This window comes from Hypanus sabinus, chromosome 3 (assembly GCF_030144855.1).
Source record: "Hypanus sabinus isolate sHypSab1 chromosome 3, sHypSab1.hap1, whole genome shotgun sequence".
NCBI lineage: Eukaryota > Metazoa > Chordata > Chondrichthyes > Myliobatiformes > Dasyatidae > Hypanus > Hypanus sabinus.
This window is the reverse complement of record NC_082708.1, coordinates 53,831,909-53,856,779: the sequence shown is the minus strand read 5'-3', so window position 1 is coordinate 53,856,779 and position 24,871 is coordinate 53,831,909. Positions and strand designations below refer to the sequence as shown.

General features: G+C 37.6%; 1 protein-coding gene across 3 annotated transcripts in view; it reads left to right on the top strand.

Moving 5' to 3' along the window:
* The first annotated feature begins 4,135 nt into the window (after positions 1-4,135).
* The window catches only part of ranbp2 (RAN binding protein 2), a 73,014-nt gene continuing 52,278 nt past the window's right edge, over positions 4,136-24,871 (top strand). For 2 of the 3 annotated variants that reach the window (XM_059964360.1, XM_059964359.1), the window contains exons 1-8: positions 4,164-4,429; positions 4,939-5,006; positions 10,530-10,641; positions 16,977-17,132; positions 17,796-18,026; positions 18,429-18,574; positions 19,385-19,580; positions 19,698-19,788. In XM_059964360.1, coding sequence (XP_059820343.1) covers positions 4,355-4,429; positions 4,939-5,006; positions 10,530-10,641; positions 16,977-17,132; positions 17,796-18,026; positions 18,429-18,574; positions 19,385-19,580; positions 19,698-19,788 — 1,075 coding nt within the window. In that variant the 5' untranslated portion in view covers positions 4,164-4,354. Of the gene's footprint in view, positions 4,430-4,938; positions 5,007-10,529; positions 10,642-16,976; positions 17,133-17,795; positions 18,027-18,428; positions 18,575-19,384; positions 19,581-19,697; positions 19,789-24,871 lie in introns of all 3 variants that reach the window. The other variant, XM_059964361.1, reaches the window with a different exon arrangement.

Here is a 24,871-nt window from a genome sequence, read left to right as displayed (position 1 = left end):
GTAGGTCCTGGGCTGTTTATGATAGTAAGTGTATAAGTAACCTGGATGAACACATAGATGGATGGATTAGTAAGCTTGCAGTGAATATGATAGGTGGTGTCATAGATAGTGTTGAAGACTGGCAAAGAATACAGTGGGATATAGTCATTTGCAGATACGGAAGGAGAAACAGCAGATGGAGTTTAACCTGCCCAAACCTGAAGTATTGTACTTTGGGAGATCAAATATAAAGGGTCAGAACACTGTTAATGGCAAAATCCTTAAGTGTTGATGAGCAGGGGGATCTTTAGGTCCAGGTTCTTTGCTCCATGAGAGTAACTAGACAAACTGATAGGATAGTAAAACAGGCTTATGGCATGTTTGCCTTTATTAGCCGAGGAACTGAGTTCGAGTTGGTAAGTTAAGTTGCAGCTTGATAAAACTCTAGTTAAGCTCCTTCTGAATTATAACTTTCAGTTCTGGTCACACATTGTTAGTCTCTGGAGAAGGGGTATGGAACAGGTGTACCAGGATGCTTCCTGGATTAAAAGACATGTGCCCTAAGGAGAGGTGTTTTGTCTTAAGCAATAGAAGTTAAGAGGAGATCTGGTAGAAATTCAAAAGATTATGTGAGGCAAAGGTAGGCAGTATCTTTTTTTCCAAGGAAGAAAGTTCTGCCACCATAGGGCATACATTTAAAGTGAGAAGGGGTAAATTCAAATGAAAAGTACAGAGTAAGTTTTATTGAGAGTACTGGGTGAATGGAATTCGATGCTTGAGTGGTGGTAAAGGGCAAATGCGATATATAAGTGCACGAATATGTAGGAAGTGTAACGATATGGGCATTGTATAGGCAGAAGGGGTAGGTTCAGTTGAGCATCTGATTTACTAATTCAATTACTTTGACACAACATTGTTCCTCTGCTGCACTGCTTTATGTTCTATGTACCTACTTAAGCCACACCCATTTGCCTGTGTTTGACCCATGTCCATCTAAAAGCTTTCCTGTCTATATACTTACTGAAATGTCTTTTAAATTACATTATGTCTTAACAACTTTCTCTAATAGCTCATTCAATCTGACAGCTCATTCCATATACATATCACCCTCTGTGTGAATAAGTTGCCCCTCAGACTTCTTGTAAATCTTTTCCTTCTACAGTTAAACCTAAGCTCTTTCGCTTTTAGTTCCAGTTCCCTGAGAAAATGGTTGTTAGGGTTTTCCTCATAACTTTTAAATCCCTTGCTATCTAAAAATCTATGTTTTATTTTATTTAGAGATATAGCACGACAGGCCCTTGCAGACCAACAAGCCTACAATGCCTAATTACACCCAAATGATGAATTAATCTACTAACCTGATGTCAGAGAAAATTGGAGCACCTGGAGGAAATCTATGTGGTTACAGGGAGAATTCACAAGCTCTTTGCATACAGCAGCAGAATTGAACCCAGGTCACTGGGGTTGTAATATCTAATTGCAACATTACCCTTTCCCTCCCATCACTGCACTTCTATCCCCCTTCACCTTTAACCCATGTCCTCTGGTTTTTTTCTCCCCTAGCCTCAGTGCAAAAAGCCTGCTTGCATTCACTCTATCTATACCCATCATAATTTTATATACCTCTATCAAATCTCCCCTATGCTCCAGGGAATAAAGTCCTAACCTATTCAACCTTTTTCTGTAACTCAGTTTCTCAAGTCCTGACAACATCCTTGTAAACCTTCTCTGCAATTTTTCAACCTTATTAATATCCTTCCTGTAACTAAGTGACCAAAACTGCACACAATAGTCCAAATTCGGCCTAACCAATATCTTATACAACCTCACCATAACATTCTTATACTGAATACTTTGATTTAACAAAACACGCCCAATACTTTGATTCGACAGATGACGCCATTGCCACCACTCTCCACCTGGCCCTAACCCACCTGGACAAAAAAGATACAAATGTTCCGATGCTGTCCATAGACTTCAGTTCAGCATTCAACACAATCATCCCTCAGAAACTGATTGGAAAGCTGAGCCTACTGGGCCTGAACACCTCCCTCTGCAACTGAATCCCAGACTTCTTGACTGGGAGACCTCAGTCAATCTGGATCAGGAGCAGCATCTCCAACACCATCACACTGAGCACCGGGGCTCCCCAGGGCTGTGTGCTCAGTCCACTGCTGTTCACTCTGCTGACCCACGACTGTGCTGAAACACACAGCTCGAACCACATCATCAAGTTCGCCGATGACATGACTGTGGTGGGTCTCATCAGCAAGAACAACAAGTCAGCTTACAGAGAGGAGGTGCAGCGGCTGATGGACTGGTGCAGAACCAACAACCTGTCTCTTAGTGTGAACAAAAGAGATGGTTGTTGACTTCAGGAGGGCACGGAGCAACCACTCCCCGCTGAACATTGACGGCTCCTCGGTAGAGATTGTTAAGAGCACCAAATTTCTTGGTGTTCACCTGGCGGAGAATCTCACCTGGTCCCTCAACACCAGCTCCACAGCAAAGAAAGCCCAGCAGTGTCTCTACTTTCTGTATTGAGAGCATCCTGAGCAACTGCATCACTCTCTGGTTCGGAAATTGCACCATCTCGGATCGCAAGACCTTGAAGCGGATAGTGAGGTCAGCTGAGGTCATCGGAGTCTCTCTTTCTGTCATCACTGACAATAATACTACACGCTGCATCCGCAAACAGCATTATGAAGAACCCCATGCAGCCCTCATACAATCTCTTCTCCTTCCTGCTGTCAGGCAAAAGGCTCCAAAGTATTCAGGCTCTCACGACCAGACTATGTAACAGTTTCTTCCCCCAAGCTATCAGACTCCTCAATACCCAGAGCCTGGACTGACACCTTTCCCTATTGTCCTGTTTTTTATTGTAACGCCTGCACTGTTTTTGTGCACTGTACGCAGTCTGGTGTTTGTCTGTAGTCTAGTGTAGCTTTCTCTGTGTTGTTTTTTTTGTATTTCAGTCTAGTTTTTGTACTGTGTCATGTAACACCGTGGTCCTGAAAAAACGTCGTCTCATTTTTACTATGTACTGTACCAACAGTTATGGTTGAAATGACAATAAAAGTGACGACTTGATTTGATAAAGTGCCAAAGTACCGAAAGCTCTCTTTATGACCCTATCTACCTGTAACACCACTTTTAGGTAATTATGCATCTGTATTCCCAGATCCCTCTGTTCTACTGCACTCCTCAATGTCCTACCACTTACCTTGTATGTCCTTCCAAAGCACAATAACCTCACACTTGTATGCATTAAACTCCATCTGCCACTTTTCACCCCATTTTTCCAGCTGATCCAAATCCCTCTGCAAGCTTTGAAAACCCTCCTCACTGTCCACTACACCTCCAATCTTTGTATCATCAGCAAATTTGCTGATCCAGTTTACCACATCCCTTTCACATCATTTCTGCTAGTCTCCATTCTTTAGCAGACCTGTCTCTTTCATTCTTTCCTGTCCTCAGGATCAGAATATCTATCACATTTCCAACTGTTCCCAGTTCCAATGTTGTTAGGTTGGAACTGGACAGTGTTGGTGATGTAATAGGTGTCTTAAATATATATTCAATAAGGTAGTTTCCAATGTTTCCATGGGCAGAGAATTCCAGATTCAGCATTCTCCAGAAAAAAAGCTGTCCTTGTCATCTCTGCCCTAAATCTACTTCCCTGAATCTTGAGGCGATGTCCCCTAGTTCTATTCTTACCTATCAATGCAAACAAATTTTCTGCCGCTATCTTGTCTATCTTTTTCATAATTTTGTTTCTCTAAGATCTCTTCTCTTCCCTTCCTAGTTAGCTTCGTTAATATTTGATCAGAGAAATAATCGACTGCAGATGCAGATGGCAGAAAAACAAACTGCTCAGCGGGTCAAGCAGCATCTGCGGAGGGAGGATGGTCGAAACCCCCAACCCTGCTTCTGGAAATATGATTCCAGTTCTCTAAACGGGGTGGCGCTAAAAATGGAGAGAGGTACAGTTCAAGCACAGAACCGCCAACCCAAGAGGCCAAAATGAGTCACTTGTTAGCAACGTGGAAATTACTCTCACCGACACCCAGCGGCTTCACTCACGTCAGTCGAAATGTGAAACTTCGCGAGATTTGAACGTAGTCCCGTTTCTTTCCAGCCTGCGTTTGCTCTGCGCCGCTCGCTCGCGAGAGACGTCGGGGTCTCCTTGTGACGTCAGCCGGGTCGGCGGATCGTGAGCAGGCGCGGAAGGGGCAGGACGCGTTGGTTGGTTTCGTTTCTCCCGCGGAACGGCTGCGCTCCGAACGGAAGCGACAGCACGGGGCCGGAACAGGCCTGTGAGGGGCGGCGTTTGCCGGCCGTTGTGCACACAGCAGCTTGAGGCTGCCCAGCAAACATGATGCGCAGTAAGGTGGAGGTAGAGAAGTATATCGCTTCATTGCAGGGCTTCAAGCCTCTGTCGCCCCGTGAGGTGAGTGTCTCGACCCATCAAGTGAGGTGCCGGTGACTAACTCAAGGGTGTGGAAGGGCCGCCGACAGTGGATTGGGTTGTTGGGCCTTCTTTCTGGTTGGCAGGCAGGCCGGAGTTCGGTCGTGCTTTCAGCACCACGCTGTTTCTTTTACTGCAGGAGAGAGTTGTGGTCATTACAGCAATTGCAATTGTTGTAAGTTATCGCAATTCTTCGATCTGGAGGCAGCGCCTCTATCAGATTTTTGGCGGTATATTTATGTCTATAAATTATTTTGAACTTACATTTTAGTTGTGATGAGTTACGGTTTAAATGCCTAAAGCTACCTTCCACAATTGTTTTTACTTCCTTTTGAAGGTTTGAACTACTTGGCTGTAATACTTTTAGATATTTATTTATTTATAGTCCTGTTATTTGTGCTAATTGAAAGCATTTTCTCTAATAGTTTTATAGTTCGAACTTTGAAGTTTTATAAAAGCTTTTGGTTGTAATTTGTTTTACTTTGTTTTAGAAATCACTCAAAGGATTTTTGTTTGCAAAACTCTACTATGAAGCCAAAGAATATGAACTTGCTAAAAGGTAAAATAAATATTTCTAATTGTCTACAATATTGTCTTTATTGGACAAATGCAGGTTATTGACTTGTTAAGTAATGGTGTTTAACACAGAAAGCTGTTTGGTTCATTTTTATGTCAACTACTTAGATCTATTTAGCTGACTCCACTTCCTCTCTGTCAATAGCCTTACAGGTTATGACCCATCTATTCTAAATACTGTCAAAGTGTGCAAACTATTGAAAGTGTGTGCATTCTATTGGTGGACTAATGCAGACCCCTGAACATTGATTTTTCTTCCTAACAACTATCAGTTACTGTAAATTTATATAACTAAAACCTTATCACTTATCATGTATTTGTACACTTTTAATGATTAACTGTGAAGGAAATATCACAACAATATAGTGTAATATTCTGTATGCCATTGTTTGGCTTCAACATCGGAGTGCTAATTTATCAGGGGTTTATTGAATGCTCACACGTAGCGGGGGGAATGGTTTACCTTTCTCCCAGTGTTAGCATGTTATAATTTTATATACAGTTGATTCTGATTAATTGGGGCCAGTACATTTTGATCCAATTAAGCAGCGACCCCAATTAGCTGGAGTTTCATGGAAATAATTAAAGGTATAAAAAGATAAACTACTGGGTTTAACTAAGGAACAAATTTGAGCACTATCAATACTACTACAGTACTATAAAACTGTATTAGTTCCTAATAGTTATTGATGGACTTCAACCGCTGTGTTCTTTTGATTGACTGTAAATGAGCAAAATCAATGCAGACACCTAAGTGCAGATAATGGACTGCCTTCATACAATGCTTTTGATGATTGAATCCTCCAAATCTTCATCTTCATTGCAACATTCAAGAGTATTTTTTGTACTTCCAAATTCTTCACAGTTCCTGATTTGCTGAAGTAATGAAATGGTTGTACTTTCAATTCCTGCCTTTTATGGCATCTCCAAGCTTGAATGCTTGAAACTGCATAGAGCAAGACAGCACATCTAAGTTGCCTTACTGTTTATTTCTCACCAACTGTCAGTGACAAAACTACTGTTCTGTGCAAAAATAACTTTTTTGAAAATAAGCAAATACAACTGGCTCTATTTAGAACTGCTCTATGAGTGATCTTAACAGCACAAATTAGAAGCTGTTTCACAACAGTCTCCTGTCCCAATTAAGTGGCATAGTATCCACAATAAACAAAGGGAATCTGGCTAATATCTCAGTTAGTTTTTGTTCTTTAAGTGTTGACCCAAGTAAGCAACTCTCCCAATTAACTGTAATCAATAAAGCTTCAATTAAATCTTCCCTTTATTCCAAAGAGAACCAATTCAGCATAGTTACTCACTACTCAAAATGAGAATTTCAAGCCCTAGCAAAGACCTCAAATTTTTGTTTTCTCTTTACTAGGAGGATGTGATGTTATTAATGTGAGCAGAATTGTGTACAAAGGTGTGGCCTGCCTTCTGACAGTTCTAGTTTGGCTCCATTCCTCATTACTTAACTGTTGTATCCACCCATTTGAAGACTTCTGGGAATCTATAGTTTGATAGAATGAAAATAGACCAGTCAAATTTGCAATATTTTTGCAGGCTTTGACTAGCTGTTTGTAGGGATGTTTCCCTGACTGAGGAACCAGAAGTCACATTCTGGGAATATGAGCCAGACTGTTTTCTGGATATTAGAGCAAACTAAGAGATGTACAGTAGTGCAGAAAAATGATACAGAAGTACAGTACTGTGCAAAAGTCTTAGGCACATTAATATAGCTGAGACTTTTGCACAGTCTGTTCTGTGTCAATGTGGAACAGAGCGAGTTTGTAGATCTGGTAGGAGCAAAGGGTGTTGGGAATGGCGAAGGTGGAGCCGCAGGAGGGATGTGGGATAGGTGGCAGAAAAGAATTGCTGGGGCGATGGGTGGGGATGGTGCGGATGCAGACATACCCAGCCCTGAGTCACGTAGGAAGGTAATTTAATTCCAAACAATTGGTTTATCGATCATTACAGAATGTCTCTCTGGTGTTTCCCATTCCCTCCCTTCTCATTTTCCTAACCACTATTCCTCTCCCCCGCCCCCTTTCCACTCTCAGTCCGCAGTAGAAACCCGTTACAGAATCAGGTTTATCATTACTCACGTATACAGTGCAATATATAAAATCACTATAGTATTGTGCAAATGTCTTGGTGCACCCTGGTGATCTATACTTATGTATATTTAGTGATCATCAACTATCTTAATGGATGCTTGCAAGGTTGGACAGTCTAGTTCTGCTGTTTGTTTTTATCTGTGATGTGGATATTAAGATTCCTGTTCCTCCACACTATCAGACCAGTTATTGTATATTTATACCTTTAGATTATTTTCCTTCTCAAAATACTTTGTCACATACTTTGCAAATTGAATTCCATCCCATTTTTTAATGTCAGACTTTCTTCTGTACTGTTAGCCACTTTTTGAAAATTTTATTTTGATGTGGCTGTGCTGAGACCTGCAGAACTCAATGTTCCTGCTTTTATTCTGCTTTCCTGTCAATGTTGGTCATTGTTCTTGCTTTCTGTAGCAGATTAAACTTTGTGTTTTCACTTTCACTATTCTGATTAGATTCTTACAGCAGGCATAGGAATCGGGTTTATTAAATCAGGCCATGATTTTTTTTTGTTTTATGGCAGCAGTACAGTGCAACATAATATATTGTCAGTTGCGATAAAAATGTATATAAATTAAATACAGTATTGTGCAAAAGTCTTAGGGACTTGTAAACAAAAATATCTAAAGCAAAGATGCTTTCAAAGTGAGAAGCTTCTAAATATAAAAAAAATTACTATAAAGATCAGTAAACAGTAAAAAAAAACTAAATCAAATCAATGTTTGATGTAATGACCCCTTGCCTTTAAAACTGCATCAGTTCTCTTAGATACGCTGTTGTGCTGTTTTATAAGAACAAGTTGGTAGATTGTTCCAAGTATCTTGGAGAACTTGCCAGTTCTTCTGCAGACTTGGCTGTCTTGCTTCTGTCTTTCCAGGTAATCCTGGATAGCCTCAATGATGTTGAGATCAAGGCTCTGTGGAGGCCATTCCATCTGTTGCAGAACTCCTTGTTCTCTTTGCTGAAAGTAGTTCTTTGTGATCCTGGCCATGTGTTTGGTGTCATTGTCCTGCTGCAGGATGAAGGTGGGACCAAACATCGCCCTGGTGGTATTGCATGATGGATGAGAATCTGCTTGTGCTTAGCATTGAGGATTCCATTAATTCTAACCAGATCACCAACTACACTTGCTGAAATGCAGATCCAAACCTGCAGAGTACCTCGACCATGCTTTGCTATTGGCTGCAGACACTCATAAATGTGGTGCTCTCCAGCTCAATAATTTCAAATTTTGTCTCGTCAGTCCAGTGCACTTGGTGCTATTGTTAAGCACTCCAGCCCTTGTGTTTTTGTGCATAAGTAAGTCTCTTGGCTTTGTTTCCACTTTGGAAAAATGGCTTTTTGGCTGCAACTCTTCCATGAAGACCACTTCTGACAAGACTTCTCTGGACTGTAGAGGAGTGTACTTCCAGTGGGTTCTATGAATTCAGAGCTGATAGCAGTGTTGGACTACTTCAGATTTAGAAGACGTCATTTTGATGTATCTCTTGGCTGCTGCACTCAGTCTGTTTCTGTTTCTCAATCTTGTCCGTTTCTTCATGCTTTTTCAGAAGAGCTTGAACAGCACATCTTGAAACTCCTGTCTCCCACAAAATTTCTGCTTGGGAGAGACCTTGCTGGTGCAGGATTACCACTTTATGCCTTGTTACTATGCTCACTCTTGCCATTTTGTAAGAATTGATGATCTGAAGGTTAAATTATCACATCTGCTCTCTTTTAGTTTGGTTGTCCTCTGCCCAGCTTGATTCCTTCTGCACCAGTTTTGTTTCAGTTAATCAGTTTAGTTTATTCAACTCTTTTATGTCATTGATCTGGTTTGTTACCTTTGTTTATATACCAGAGTATTTTTTTTATTTGAAAAGTAGTCTCTTATTTGATATGGTCCTTTTTTGAAAGAAATACAGAAATTTCTCTGCAGCATTTTTTTTTGGAAATTGAATGTTTGAAAATCTTAAAATTTGCTCTGCTCTACTCTACTGACACACTTTTGTAGAAGACAAAAATAAACACTTATAACTAAATTTATATAACAATTCTAGGGAGCCTAAGACTTTTGCACAGTACCATAAGCAGTACAAAAATAATAGGGTAGTGTTCAGAAATCTGATGGCAGAGGGGGAGAAGCTATTCCTAAAATGTTTAGTATGTATCTTCAGGCCACTGTACCTTCTCTCCTTGGTGTTTGATGCCCTTAATGACTGATGATACCTTTTTGGGGCATTCCCTTTTGAAGATGTCCTTGATGGTAGGGAGCTTCGTGCCCAAAATGGAGCTGTCTGCATTTACAGCCCTCTTCAGCCTTTTCTGATTTATGCAGTGGCCCCTCCCTACCAGAAGGTAATGCAACCACGTACAATGCTGTCCACAGTACATCTGAAGAAATTTGTTATTTTTTTGCTGACATAATAAATATCAAACTTCTACTGAAGTCTTGCCACTGGCATGCCACCTTAATAACTACATCAATATACATCTTAAGAGATGTTGCCACTCAGGAACTTGAAACTGCTCACCCTTTCCACTACTGACTCCTAGATGAGGACTCGACTTCCCTTCCTGAAGTACAAATCAATTCCTTCAGTTAAGTCATTGTGCTTTTAAAATACAAATGAAACCAAAACTTTGAGCAATTAAAAAGGGGCGCTCTGTGCAAAGCCATGTTGGTTCGTGAACTCATCAGCTGGATAGACTTGCAACACCAAAGTTCAACAGTGGTGTATATTATCCAGGGTGGAACTTATCCAAAAGTCATATCTCTGGTAAAATGTTTATGCTTTAATTTCTTGTGATATCTATTTCAGTGTTGTAAATTTTAAGTGCATTACTTGTGACTGTTTGGAATTGAGATGCAAATAGCCAAATTGAACTGTGGGCAAACTGAGGAAGTTGAATAATTATATTATAATGAGTTTGCTAGAATAATCTTTTTACTTAAATAAGGCCTATAAATAATTGCGGCAAAGAAAAGGTTTTGTTTGACTTTTTATCTTCAGTGCATAAGAAACTATTAATAGGCCTTATTTATTCTGATTCCCTTTAATGTTTTTCATATCGTCATCCTGAAATGAGCCAGCAGAATTAAGCAAGTAATTGATTTATATTGTGGATGCAGTTCAGAGACTCATTCATCTTAGGAGGAGGTTATTTAATGAACATGGTGGCCTAAAGAGCCTTTTTCTGTTCTTGACATCTGCAATTCATGGGTGTGTTGTCTCTCTTGAAAGAGCCATCCAATTAGCTCCATACCCCTGCTCTTCATTTGTGGCCTGCCATATTCTTTTAAAGTGTGTATGCATTTCACTTTTTATATTTATCTCAAGTTTTGAATTGTAGATACTTGTTTTGCTGATTGTTCAGTGTAATAATCACTTTTTTTAAAATGGCTGTTGCAGGGAGGTGTCAGCATACATAAAGGTACAGGAAAGGGACCCAAAAGCGCACAGGTTGCTTGGCCAGATTTATGAAATTCAGGGTGACATTGAAAAGGCCATTGGTTGTTACAAGGTATGGTCTAATATGTAAAAAAAATTTGTTCATTTGCTTTGTATTAATTTTTTAAAATGGAAAAATGAACAGTTGATGACCTGTAAATATTGTGGAATTTACTTAGCAAATGGTTTGAGAATTTTAAGGTGGAGGTCAAAAATTAATTCATTGTTGAATCCATTCATTCCTTCCATTGTTGGTTTAAAAAGTCAAAACAACATGAGCTGAAAGGCCTACACTGTTCACTTGTATTCTACTGCCTTGCAGTTAATAATACAAGACAGTAAGCATAAGTACACAAGGATTCAATAGATATCAAATTCCAAATGTAAAGATTCAACGTTCTTCATCACAAATATAGAAATTCTTAATACAGATTTAGTTAAATAAAACCATTTAATAAGAATATTATTTTGGGCTTGGCATGCTTGATGAAATTATATTGCATGCAAATCAATTCTTAAAAAATATGAACGAAATTAAATCAAGAATTTGTTTTAACATGTGGCACCACCAAAATATATTGTAAAACATTTGTTTTTAAAACATAAGATTTGGTAATAACTGTCATCCTATGAACTGGTCATTGCCATATATGTATACTTAGTCCTATGTGGTACATCTGAATCAGGTTTAATATGCTGTGAAATTTGTTGCTTTACAGCAGCAGTACATTGCATTACATAACAAAAACTAAATTGCAATGAATACATTGTTTAATATATAAATATATGTATATTAATGCAAAGAGGAAAGAAGAAACAGTGAACATCGGTAGTGTTCATGGGCTCATTATCCATTCAGAAATCTGATGGCAGAGGGGAAGAAATTATTCCTGAAATGTTGACTTGTGTCTTCAGGCTCCTTGATGGTAGCAATGAGAAGAGAGTATGTCTGGGATGATGGGGTTCCTCATTGGTCAATACTGCCTTTTTGAGGCATCACCTTTTAAGGGTGTCTTGAATTCTTGGCAGACTAGTACCCAAGATAGATCTGGCTAGTTTACAATTTTCTACAGCTTTCTGTAATCCTGTATAGTGGTCCCTTCGTGCCAGATGTTGATGCAAGCAGTTAGAATGTTCTCCTTGGCACATTTGTAGACATTTGCAAATGTCTTTGACCTAGGAATTCTCCTCAAACTCCTTATGAAATGCAGCCTCTGTTGTGTCTTTTTAATTGCATAAATGTGTTGGGCCAGGAGAGTTCCCTCAGGGAAGATGACACTCAAGAACTTGAAACTGCTCACCCTTTACGTTTCCAATCCCTCGAAGAGAACTGGTGACATGCTATATTAGAAGTATGATGCCATGGTGTGGGATTCTTAGAGGTGTTGTAGGAATATTGGTGGAGAGAAAGGAAGATCATCAGTTGTGGTCCATGTTGGCATTAATAATACTGAAAAGAATAAGGTGGTTTCTTTTTCAGAGTCTAGTAGGAATTAAAGCTGGAAGTATTTTTTTTTGACTAATACGTCACCTGGAAATTCTTACAAGGAATGAGTAAGAAGATGATCATTGAACTCAGTAACAAGGGGGTGAAAATTCCATTTCATGTGGTGCTGACTCTTTCTAGCAGAGGCAGGAATGGTAACATTGGTGAGCACTATCATAACTGAGTTAGGTCCAGAGTGCTTGTAGAATGGATAAACGAGTTGATCACTGAGAGCTAATAAATGAAGGCAATGAGAAATGTTATTAATAATACATGCAAACAAAAATCAAGAGGGTAGGCAAATACAGTCGGCCCTCCTTATCTGCGAGTTCCGCATCCGCGAATTCAACCAACCATGAATCGAGAAAACCCAGCACTTGTTCGAGCATGTACAGACTTCCTTTTTCTTATCATTATTCCCTAAACAATGCAGTATAACAATTATTTTACATAACATTTACATTGTATTAGGTATTATAAGTAATTTAGAGATGATTTAAAGTATACGGGAGGATTGCGTAAGCTATCGTGAATCGGGATCGAAAAAAACCGGAAGTTCTCTTACTAAGTACATCTTACAGGTACATCTGGTTTTATTTAGCGTCAGTTAGTCAAACGTTTGTCTTATAGTATATATTTTACCTTTCTATGCATATAAAACACTTATATTTCAATAATTAAATCACTGCATTGCTTTGCAATAATTGTAGCTTTCATCGGGGTAGGGCCTTTCACACGCTCCATTATTCACACTTCATCCTTTAAAATTGTTCTGATCGTTGACCGATTGTAGCCTAACGATTTTCCAATGACCGATGGCGTTTCACCTCTCTCCAATCGCTTTATTATTTCCACTTTATTTTCAATCATGATAGTGATTACTTTTGTGATCAGAAACACTGTGGATTCAGACCTCCGCCGGGTCTTAGTGTCCACCACATTGAGACTGGTTAAATAAGCGACTTGAGCATCTGAGTTTTTTGGAATCCGCAGGGGGTCCTAGAACCAATCCCTCGCAGATAAGGAGGGCCGACTATAATCAAAAATTGGGCAAGCATTGGGAAAACTGAATTTTACAATGATCTGACTTGAGAAAGCTGTAACAACTGTAGAAGTATGAATTGCTGACTTGAATGTGATTTAAAAGGGCTTGGCATGTTATTAAAATGTTGCTCCAAGATTATCATAACTGGGAACTAAAAATACTAGGTTGTACAAGAGTGAAAGTAAAGATGATAACATTTGACTATTAGACTCTGTGATTAGGGTAAAGAAATAGTTAAACAGCATGACTATCCTTGGAATTAAGAATAGTGTTCAAGATTCTCCAGAAATTGCATAGAGGCCTTTTGGTAGCAGCTGTACCTGGTTAGAATCAGAGTTTAAAATAATAACTTCTACATAAGTCGCATTAGGAAAAAAGCATTATGTGCAAAAAGATAGCAAGCCTTATTGTAAACAGAGATAACTAATGAGCCAGATTTATTTAACAGCATGGAATGTATAAACATCTATCTAAATAGCAGCTATAATTGAGCATAGTTTGTTGCTGCAAACAGCTATAAGCTTCCAGATTTAAATAAACGTGCAATGAGACAAAGGATTTGTGGTAGTTGGATAACCTAGAGAATAATGTTCAAAAATTAACTTGATGCCATTCACAGCCAATGACTGCCTCTAAGGTGCAGTAACTTGTCAAAATACCACAGTAGAATAGCACAACATAACACTAACTCAATGGACATTCAATGAAAAGCATATTATGCGAAACCAGGCCAAACAAAGGTGACAAATAGTGTCATGAAGAGGAGCTGGCATGGGTATGTTGTTAGTTACTGGAAAGCTATGTAACAAGTGTATGATCTTTCGAAAGCTGATTGAGGTAATAGTCTAAATAAAAGTAGGGAATTGGGTGTGCTAAATAATTCGCATCATCATTTATGGTGGAGAGTTTTGTGTGCTAAATATCCTTTCTTTCTTTTTTTCTTTCTAAATCTTTTTATTAATATTAATAATATGGACAGAATACAGATGATATATTGATAAAGAAATTACCAACATACACATTCCATTACATATAAAAAAAAACATACATAATAGTTACAATATAAATGAGTTTACCAAGACATAAGCCATAAGATATATGTATGGACATAGTAAATCTAAATATTTCATAATGTATAATATAAAAAAAACAGAAAAAAGAAAGAAAAAAAACAAAAAAAAATTTATATAATGCAGAACTAACTAATCTAATCTAATAACTATAGCTAATAAGTAATATAAAAGAAAAAAAAAACAAACAAAAGAGAAGGGAAAAAAAAAGTGGGCTGTTTATAATATCTCACAAAAATAAGTATTCATCAATGCCGTCACTTCCGGTCCTCTCAAAATCCATAAGCTAAAAGCTGGGAAATCAAATGTACTTGGCAAAGGGTCATATTACATCATATGAAAATGTTGAATAAATGGTCTCCATAACTTTTCAAATTTAATAGGTCTCAAAAGTACCACTTCTAATTTTTTCTAAATTTAAACATAACATAGTTTGAGAGAACCAATTAAATACAGTGGGAGGATCAATTTCTTTCCAATTCAACAATATAGATCTTCTAGCCATCAAAGTTAGAAATGCAATCATTCGACGGGCTGAAGAAGATAAATGCTGTGAATCTAACATTGGTAAACCAAAAATTGCGGTAATAGGATGAGGTTGTAAATCAATATTCAAAACCGCAGATATAATATCAAAAATATCTTTCCAATATTTCTCCAAAAATGAACACGACCAAAACATGTGAGTTAAAGACGCAATTTCAGAATGACATCTATCACAAATAGGACTTATATGAGAGTAAAAATGAGCTAATTTATCCTTGGACATATGGGCCCTATGTACAACCTTAAATTGTATTAGTGAATGTTTGGCACATAACGATGATGTATTAACTAATTGAAGAATTCTATCCCAATTCTCACTAGAAATACTAAAACTAAGCTCTCTTTCCCAATCCTGTTTAGTCTTATAAAGGGGCTCTGAACGTATCTTCATAATTATATTATAAAGTTTTGAAATAAGCCCTTTTTGAAAAGGGTCTAATTCAAATAAACTCTCCAAAGTATCTGAAGGCACAAAATTTGGAAACATAGAGAGTACAGAACTTAAAAAATGTCTAATCTGTAAATATCTAAAAAAATGAAATCTCGGCAAGTTATATCTGTTGGATAATTGTTCAAAAGACATGAAACAATTATCTAAAAATAAATCAGAAAATCTTAGTAATCCCTTAGTTTTCCAAGCTGAATAAGCTTGATCTATAATGGAAGGGTGAAAAAAACAATTAGATACAATAGGACTATTTAAAACGAATTGAGTCAACCCAAAAAATCTCCGAAATTGAAACCATATACGCAATGTATGTTTAACTATCGGGTTGTCGATTCGTTTCGGCAATTTAGAAAGAGCAAAAGGGAGAGAAGTCCCTAAAATAGAACCCAAAGCATAAGCTGATACCGATTTAGTTTCTAAACTCACCCAACAAGGGCCAAAAGATCCACCCCCATCTTTCAACCAACATAACAAATATCTAATATTAACTGCCCAATAGTAAAATCTGAAATTAGGTAATGCTAACCCGCCTTCCTTTTTAGTCTTCTGTAAATATGTTTTACCTAACCTGGGATTTTTATACTGCCATATATATGAAGAAATTTTAGAGTCAACATTAGTAAAAAAAGATTTCGGGATAAAAATTGGTATCGCTTGAAAAATATATAAAAACTTAGGTAAAATAACCATCTTAATAGCATTAATCCTGCCTATTAGAGATAGAGACAAAGGTGACCACCTAGTAAACAAACCTTTAATCTGATCAATTAAGGGTAAAAAATTAAATCCAAACAAATCTTTATGGTTCTTTGTGATTTTGATCCCTAAATAAGTAAAAGAGTCATTAACTAATTTAAAAGGTAAATTTCCATAAATTGGGACCCGTTTATTTAATGGAAACAATTCACTTTTATTAAGATTTAACTTATACCCAGAAAACTCACTAAATTGAGCCAATAATGATAAAACTGCTGGGATGGATTTCTCCGGGTTAGAAATGAATAGTAATAAATCATCTGCATACAAAGATAACTTATGAATATCTGTCCCACGATTAATACCCAAAATATCCTGTGATTGTCTGATGGCAATTGCCAAAGGTTCTAAGGCAATGTTAAATAGTAATGGACTAAGAGGACATCCCTGTCTAGTGCCCCGAAATAGGCGAAAAAAGGGAGATCTTTGATTATTGGTAACCACTGAGGCTACTGGAGTATGATAAATCAATTTAATCCAATTTAATCATCACTCTTATTCAAGAATTGATTATTTAGACTCTTGTTTTATTCCAATGGTAATCGGTTGTAACTATGATATTATAGCTATCTCTGATCACGCTCCGTTATTACTTTCTATGAAATTTACGGAGTCCAGCTGACTCTCTAAATATCCTAAATAAATTGATAATGAATTGGGGATAGTTCAGAAAAATTAAGAAGCAAAATAATAAGAGGTTGCTCTTTAAACCAACTCTGCATTAGTGTTTGGTTGTCTGTCTTGCATTTCATTTTTCTTAATCCTGACAGTATATTATTCTGAGCTAGCAGTTATGACTGCTATTTCTTATCTCTTCAGAGTTGCAACTTAAGATATTAAAATATTGGTGTTCTCTTGTGCAAAATGATGGATAAAAGGTTAACTTGTCCTAAAGTTCTACGTTTCCCTCTTTGTAAGCCTGTTGCAAGGCTTATTTATTTGATCTTGGGTATTTGCACCCTTCCTTTCAGATACTTATGTTTTTTCCAACACTTTATTTATAAAGTATATGCAAGTTGTTTTAATTTTCTTTAAATTCTTTCTTAATTTTTACTAGCGAGTTATTGAACTGAATCCAGTGCAGAAGGATATTATCCTGAAAGTGGCTGATTTGCTCTGTAATAATGGAAACCTTATTGACGGAAGAGCTGAATACTGGTTGGAGAGGGCAGCCAAGCATTTTCCTGGTAATAGGATTGTTTATAAACTGAAGGTACGCATAGTGCTAGAAATAATGAAAGTGAATCAAAATTCAAGAGCACTGATCTATAATTTTTCTGATTTTTTTTCATTCTGCTGATATTTGCTGATTAATTTCATATAAGCTTTTGTGCTATTTAAAGTGAATTATGGACAATGCTGAGTTAGATGGATAAACTTGCAGCAAAGAATTTGTTTTCTGTTTACGAAACAAAATCTACGAAAAGAGAAAAGAAACATTTAATGGCAAACTTGCAACAGTCTAAATTCTTTACAGCAATACATTCAATCAACTTGTTTGACAGTAGTTTCCCTTATATAAAAGTATTAATGGCACAATATGCAGCCAATTTAAATATTTTTAAAATCACTTCCAAGTTCTCAGAAAATAGTGGCCCTGATATTAGAAATACCTACATGTAACTCTCCGTACTTGAAGATTCTGGGTTTAAGATATTTTTTGTTTTTGTTATTGTGCAATCATATTTCTAGTTTAAAACAACTGCTGGAAGAACTCAAGGTCTTGACAGTGTCTTCACCCAAAACATCAATTCCTTCCCTCTACAGATACTCCTTGTCCTGCTGAGTTCTACTGACAGTTTTATTTGCTCCAGATTTTGTCATCTGCAGCATCTTGGAGCTTCATTTTACACTATTGCTTTTTTTATTTCTGAAGGAAAAGCTACTGAGCTCAAAGGGACAGTTGGACCATTCTCAGCTGTTTGATCTTATTCAGTCTGAACTGCAATCCAGACCAGATGATCCACATGCTAATATACGCTTAGTGGAATTCTACTGTCAATTTGGAAAACTTGAAGAAGCAGTGAATTTCTGCATGAACACAGAGAAGAGAAGAGCTCTCTCCAGAAGTCTGGAATGGAATGCCTGTCTAGTACAGACATTAAAGGTATATGTCAGTGTTATTTTATTTGCAACAGTTGTACTCTTTTTTTAGCAGATCAGCTATGTCAGTATTTTCTAGCTGATGAACTTGACTTCAGTTAGATATACACACAAAATGCTGGAGGAACTCTGGGGCAGGCAGCATCTATGGAAATGAATAAACAGTTGGTGTTTTGGAAATCTTTTCTCATTCTTGCTTAAAAAATGTGGGTAGTTCTCAAGTGTAAATTGTTTGAGGTAGGCATCTATACTGTTTTTCATTAGTGAATACAAAACTCGAATTCTGTGGAAAAGCAGGGATTTTTTTTCTCTCCGTTCAATGTGAATTTTGATATTCAATTCAACATAATGTTCTAGTGCTTTAACTTTTCTAATTGTCTAAATCATTTGTTCTTTTATTCTGCAGCGCTGTCTTGATTCATCAGATGTCTTGGGAACTGATAAAAGTAGATCGCGATCAATGCAGAGGGAGTTACTTTTAGCTTCCTCTAATCTTATGTTTTTGACATTATCAAACAGAGATGTCCAAGATGCTATAGATGCTTTAATGAGGTAATCTTAGTTTATTTTCCAGTAACATTTAATTTGTGCTGGAGATTTATTTGATGAGAGATTAGTACTATATTAGGGACATATAGCACAAAGGCCATTATATGTCATTTAACTTCTGACTGAACAGAACAAATTATTCATTAAAGTTAAGACTGAGCATTTTAAGGGACTGACCTGGGATCTGTTATTGCATTTCAAAGAATCCTCTTAAACTAGGAATTGAACCTTGGATCTTGCTCATACTGACAATGCTTTAATGAAGAAAGACTTAAATTTTATAATTTAAAGTAGAAAAATGACGAGTTATTTCTGAGTGGAATTAATTAGAAATTTGAAGATGCTGGAAAGAAGCAGCGAAAAACATGAATGAGTGTGGTAGTTTTCTTGATTATTTTAAAATAACAAATTAATTGTAGCTAATTTTGATCTTTCTGTGATTTCCAATAATCTCATAACCATCTAATGCTATTTTAAAATACTTCAAACTTTTGTTAAGTTAACAATGCTACATGATTATATTGTTAATAAACTGCAAATTGTACAACTTTTTTAAACTAGTGAGAAAGGACTTAAGTGCATTCATTTGATACTTGGGGAATCCTAATGTAGATGGTTAAAATTAACTTGTTTCATCTGATCTGAATGAGATGAGACAATTTGGTGAGGTGTGCTTGGATTTCTTCACTTGGAGTTCAGGTCCAAACAGTTCATTGAGTTAAGAAATAGAACTTATCTCAGTTGTAGATGCTAATTGTTCATATATCAGCCATGGGGAAAACATACCAATTCTATGCTTTGTGTATTTTTTAGTTTTGATCATACAATGCATGTCACAAAATCGTATATTACCACAACTATGGATGATCTTTCTGCTGCTTTCATTGAAATAAGAGGACACCTGTATTTGCATACTGGATCACTACTTGTAAAGATGGCTCAGCAGAATGAGATCAAGTGGAAAGCAGTTGTAGATCTTGCTGCATTGTGTTATCTGATTGCCTATCAGGTATGTTTCTTCAATGTTTAGAAAATCTTGAACCATTGCCTTTTGGGGAAGGGATTTTGTTACTGATTTTCTTTATAGTAGTATTGCTGTAATACAAGTATCTATATGTAAATGCAGGTTCCTAGACCCAAAATAAAATCTATGAAGGCACAAGAGACAAACAAGGAATTGCTGAGCTGGTTAGCATCAGACAGACAAAGTCAATCAGGTAATCTACTTCAAAAAAACAGTTTCAAAGAGTACCATTCATGATCTTTTTAACCATCCCAAATGTGTTTGCAGGTATTGATATACTTTATGAAATGTAGTAACTTTTGGTCCTGGAAATGGGGTTGCTAATTTGTGTACAGAAAACTATAATAACCAGATAATTTAATACATTACTGTTTATTGGTTTATTATCAACTGGAACAAAGGTTAATTCCTTTATTCTTGTTCATAATAATCTCATGGTGTTTTCATAATCCCTTTGGAAAAGAGTTTCAGTAAAACACCAATAGAGAAGCAGAAAATTGGAGTAGGCCTGTTGCTCATTCAAAATGTCTGGCTGATTATCTACAGTGCCTTGTAAAGGTATTCAGCCCCCAACACTTTGTTCACATAAATGAGTATCACAACTAGAGATTCTGATCAACTGAGAATTGTTACTCTTTTGTGAACCACATGCTCCTTTTTTTCTCAGCAGTGAAAAGAGGGAAAATTGTAAAGCATGAAAGAATAAATATTCAAAATCTAAAATCGCTCTCTTCCCTCCCCCCCCCCCCCATTTGCTCAGTACTTCATTGAACTACCTCTTACAGCTATGACAGCCAGTCATCTTTTCAGATAAGTCTCTATTAGCTTTGCACAATGTGATGGAGCAAGGTTTTCCCATTGCAGAATTGTTCAAGCTGTGCCAGGTTAGTTGGGGAGAGGTAGGGGACAGCAGTTTTGAGGTCTTGCCAGAGAATTTGATCATGTTAAGGTTAGGATTCTGATTGGGCCACTCAAGAACATCAATTTTCTTCATTTAAAGCCAATCTACAGTTGCTCTGGCAGTATGCTTTGGGTCATTGTCCTGCTGAAAGATGAACTCATCCCCCCACAGGTTTAAGCTTTATCGCAGAAGCTAGCAGGAGTTTAGCAGCATTCATCTTTTCATCAACTCTGACCAGCTTTCAAGTCCCTGCTGCTGAAAAACATCCCCAGAGCATGATGCTACATCCACCATACTTTACATCATGGGTGGTATTGCCAGGCTGATGCTTTTACACTACATGTACCCTTTAATGATAAGGCCACAAAGTTGTACTTTAGTCCCAACTGAGCACAAGACCTTCCACATCTTTATAGTATGCTTTGCAAAATCTTTAAGGGAAAAGTTATTTTTTCAGCCATGGCTTCTTCCTTGCCACTCTTCCATAAATACCCTTTTAGTGCAAGGCCTTGGAGATTATGGAGTCATGAACTTCACCTCCAGTTGCAGCCACTGACTTCTGCAGCTCAGTGAGAGTGCCTGTTGGTGTCACAGTAGTTATGATTTGTTCTATACTTTGTTTAGATACATAATTTATTGCGCAGTTAAAGGATAGTTCATCTTTTTATTTACTTTTTTTTAACTATTTCCATGAAACTTGGCTAATTGGTGCAGTTGTTTAATTGGGCCAAAATATACTGGTCCCAATTAACCAGAATTCATTGTATTGCATTTAGTTCCCTTAACTAAATCATTAATACATATTGTGAATTGCCATGCACTACTCCATTAGTCGTCACATTGCCATCCTGAGGAAGTTCCAATTATTCTCATCCTGTTTCCTTTTATAACCCATGACAGTATTGCACTTAACCCATTTAACCCATGACAGTATTGCACATGCCATGAGATGCACTTAATCTTCTGCGTTAAACTCTCAGGTGGGTCTTCATCAAAATACTTTGGGAAATCAGAATACACTATATCCACTTGTTCTCATCTATTCCACCAGTTACATCCTCAATGGTCCAGTAGATTTCTTCTTGTTTCACTTCAATAAATCTTTTAGTATTGTCAAATCCTGTTAATATTTTCTAGGTGTCCTGTTAATGCACTTTTTAGTACACTGTCCATTCCTGACAATTTTAATATTGTTAATTAATTCCATACCTCCACTGGTTCTTTTTTCCTGTTGGGGATCTTTAGCATTACAGATTTCTCTTCACTATTGATGTTTCCCATTCCTCTAATCCTCTACTATTTGCCTCCACATTTTTCAATTTGACTGAATTCCAATTTCAGCATTGTTGTAATGAAGTCCATGCCAACGAAGCAGCTACTTTCCCTGTACTGATGCCTGTGTCCCACTTTTCCCGCACCAATCTTTGAGCCTCACTCATCTCCCTGATCCAATTAACACTGCCCATCTGTTTGTGGGTTAAGTATGATTGGAAAAATTATTTGTGTACTTCTGTTTTTCAATTGGTGTCTATTTACTTAAACTCTTAGAGGCCTTTTTTGTATTCTGGAGTTTCTGTGTGGGCCATGGCAACCATAATTTATCCCCTCCATTCCATGTTTTCCTGGTTTTGTATCATTGTGTTATGTGGGTGATCATGGTCTTTAATCTGAGAAGTTCCAATAAGCTCCTGAAAAATTTTGCCTGTCCATCCCTTAATGTAACTAATGAATGTCATGCATTGTTGACCACAACTCTTTCTTCCATCAGTTTTTCACGTCACTCACTGCAAGGTGTTCAAGGTCTTTTGTCAGCACATGTCCCAGAAATTCCAGCTTTTCACAACACTGCCTCATTTCTTGCTCTGTCCTTCTACAATCTTTTGATCATTCTTCTCAAAAGCCACATTTCTGTAGCTTCAAGTCTTCCTTCATTTTGTGTTGATATTGTCCAACATTCGCTTTGATATGTTCGTGTGCAATGAACATAGCACCACAACACTCTGTGTTTCATACCTATAGAAATTGTTATTCTTTAGTATCTTGCTTGTCCTTCTAATTTTGACATCAGCCCTACTGTCAGATGTTACCATGATTCCAAAGTAATTAAACTTCCATTTTTTTGTTAAATTGCTGTGTTGCCTGCTTTCAGTTCACATTTCTCTACTTCTTTGTGACAACCGTACATTTGGTGGTTTTGCAGTTGATGGTCAATCCTCTGTGTACTTTTGACCACTTCAGTATTTCTTGGAGCTTCTCTTTAGAAGTAGCTATTAGTACTGTTGTCTGCATTATCGTATGTTGTTCAAATTATATCCACCAATTATTGTTCCTAGAATACTGCTGATTTCTCAAAATCTTCTTGCTATAAAGGTTGAATAGGTCGGGCAAGAGAGCACAGCCCTGTCTTGACACTCATCTTAATCTGGACAAAATCACTTGTCTCATTTTCAACTCATTTCCATTCTTTGTTCCCAATACAAATTTCTGATGACTCTTTATATCTTTCCCATCAATGTTCAAATGCTGAAGGATATTTAATAAGCTCTTTGTCTCACCTTATCGAAAATTTTGGTAGAGTTGATGAAACATAGGTATAGTTTTTCTGCACCTCTATGGTCTGCTCACAAATCATTCTAAGGGTGAAGATGAAGATTGCATTTTGTGGTAATTGAGGTTTTGGATGATAATGTTTATACAGCTCAATTTTCCATCTCTAACTATCTTTCTTTTCATTTCACCCTCTCTTCTATTTGCTTATCTTTTCCCATGTAGTTTAATGTTTGCAGTTGTAACACTTGCCCAACAGGCTGGTATATGTCTGGCGGGGGGGGGGGGGGGGTGGTGAGAAATCCAGCCACTCACCAACCCTGCCTCCTGTATACGTAGGTGCTGTGGGAATCAAGTTAATACCGCATCGTATGCACAATATCAAACTCACACTGGATACCGTTATGGAATATACTTTAAAGATTTGACTAAAACTAAATGAGTACTAACAATACAGTATATAGTAGGCCATATCTTGGGTAATGATGAGTCTGAGTACAGAGGAAATTAAGAACCTGATGGCATGGTGCGAAGACAATAACCTTTCCCTCAATGTCAGCAAGACGAAGGAATTGGTTGTGGACTTCAGAAGGAATAGCGGACCGCACAACCCCATCTACATCGTGGTGTGCAGGTGGAACAGGTCAAAAGCTTTCAGTTCCTCGGGGTGAATATCATAAATGACCTGACTTGGCCTAACCAAGCAGAGTCCACTGCCAAGAAGGCCCACCAGCGCCTTTACGTCCTGAGAAAGCTGAAGAAATTTGGCCTGTCCCCTAAAACCCTTACTAATTTTTATAGGTGCACTGTAGAAAGCATTCTTCTAGGGTGCATCACAACCTGGTATGGAAGTTGTCCTGTCCAAGACCGGAAGAAGCTGCAGAAGATCGTGAACATAGCCCAGCACATCACACAAGCCAATCTTCTATCCTTGGGCTCACTTCACACCGCATGCTGTCGGAGCAGTGCTGCCAGGATAATCAAGGACAAGACCCACCCAACCAACACACTTTTTGTCCCTCTTCCCTCCGGGAGAAGGTTCAGGAGCATGAAGATTCGTACAACCAGATTTGGGAACAGCTTTTTTCCAACTGTGATAAGACTGCTGAACAGATCCTGAACTGGATCTGAGCCGTACCTTCCAAATATCCGGACCTGACTTGCACTACCTGACTTTCCCTTTTCTATTTTCTAATTATGATTTATTATTTAAATTTTTATTATATTTACTTTGACTTGCACTTCAGGGAGCGCAAAGCGCAGAAACAAATATCACTGATGATTGTACGCTGTAGTATCAATTGTTTGGTGACAATAAAGTAAAGTGAAATAAAAGAAAATAAGGTAAAAGGCGCCAAACTTATCAGAATTCAGTCAGTTTAGTGCACATCGTTGGAGCTCAACCATCGAACCATTCGACCCTCGTCGCTTTCTTCTGACCTCCACGTCCTCGCATCTGGGACCACCCTGGTGGTCAACCAAGCAGTGCAGCACACGTCCACCTTCTTCGGCGTCTTCTTCCCGACTCCCCCGAAAAGACTGCGAAAAACTCAGCTCCCAGACCCACAAGACAAAGTAACATTCCCCCATTGGTTAACAAAGGAACACAATCCCCATTGTCAGCAATTCTAAAGCTAAACAAACTGCTAGAAGCTTCGAGAATGCTCTGCAAGAAACACTCTCTCACCAGTTAACATAACAAAGAAGTAGGTTTACTTTTACCCACAAAGAAGCCATTTTGATTAACGTATGCAATACATTCTACACAGTTTACTGGAATGAAATTTAAATGCTGAAGGTTAATCTAAAATTTAGCCAACAGTCACCT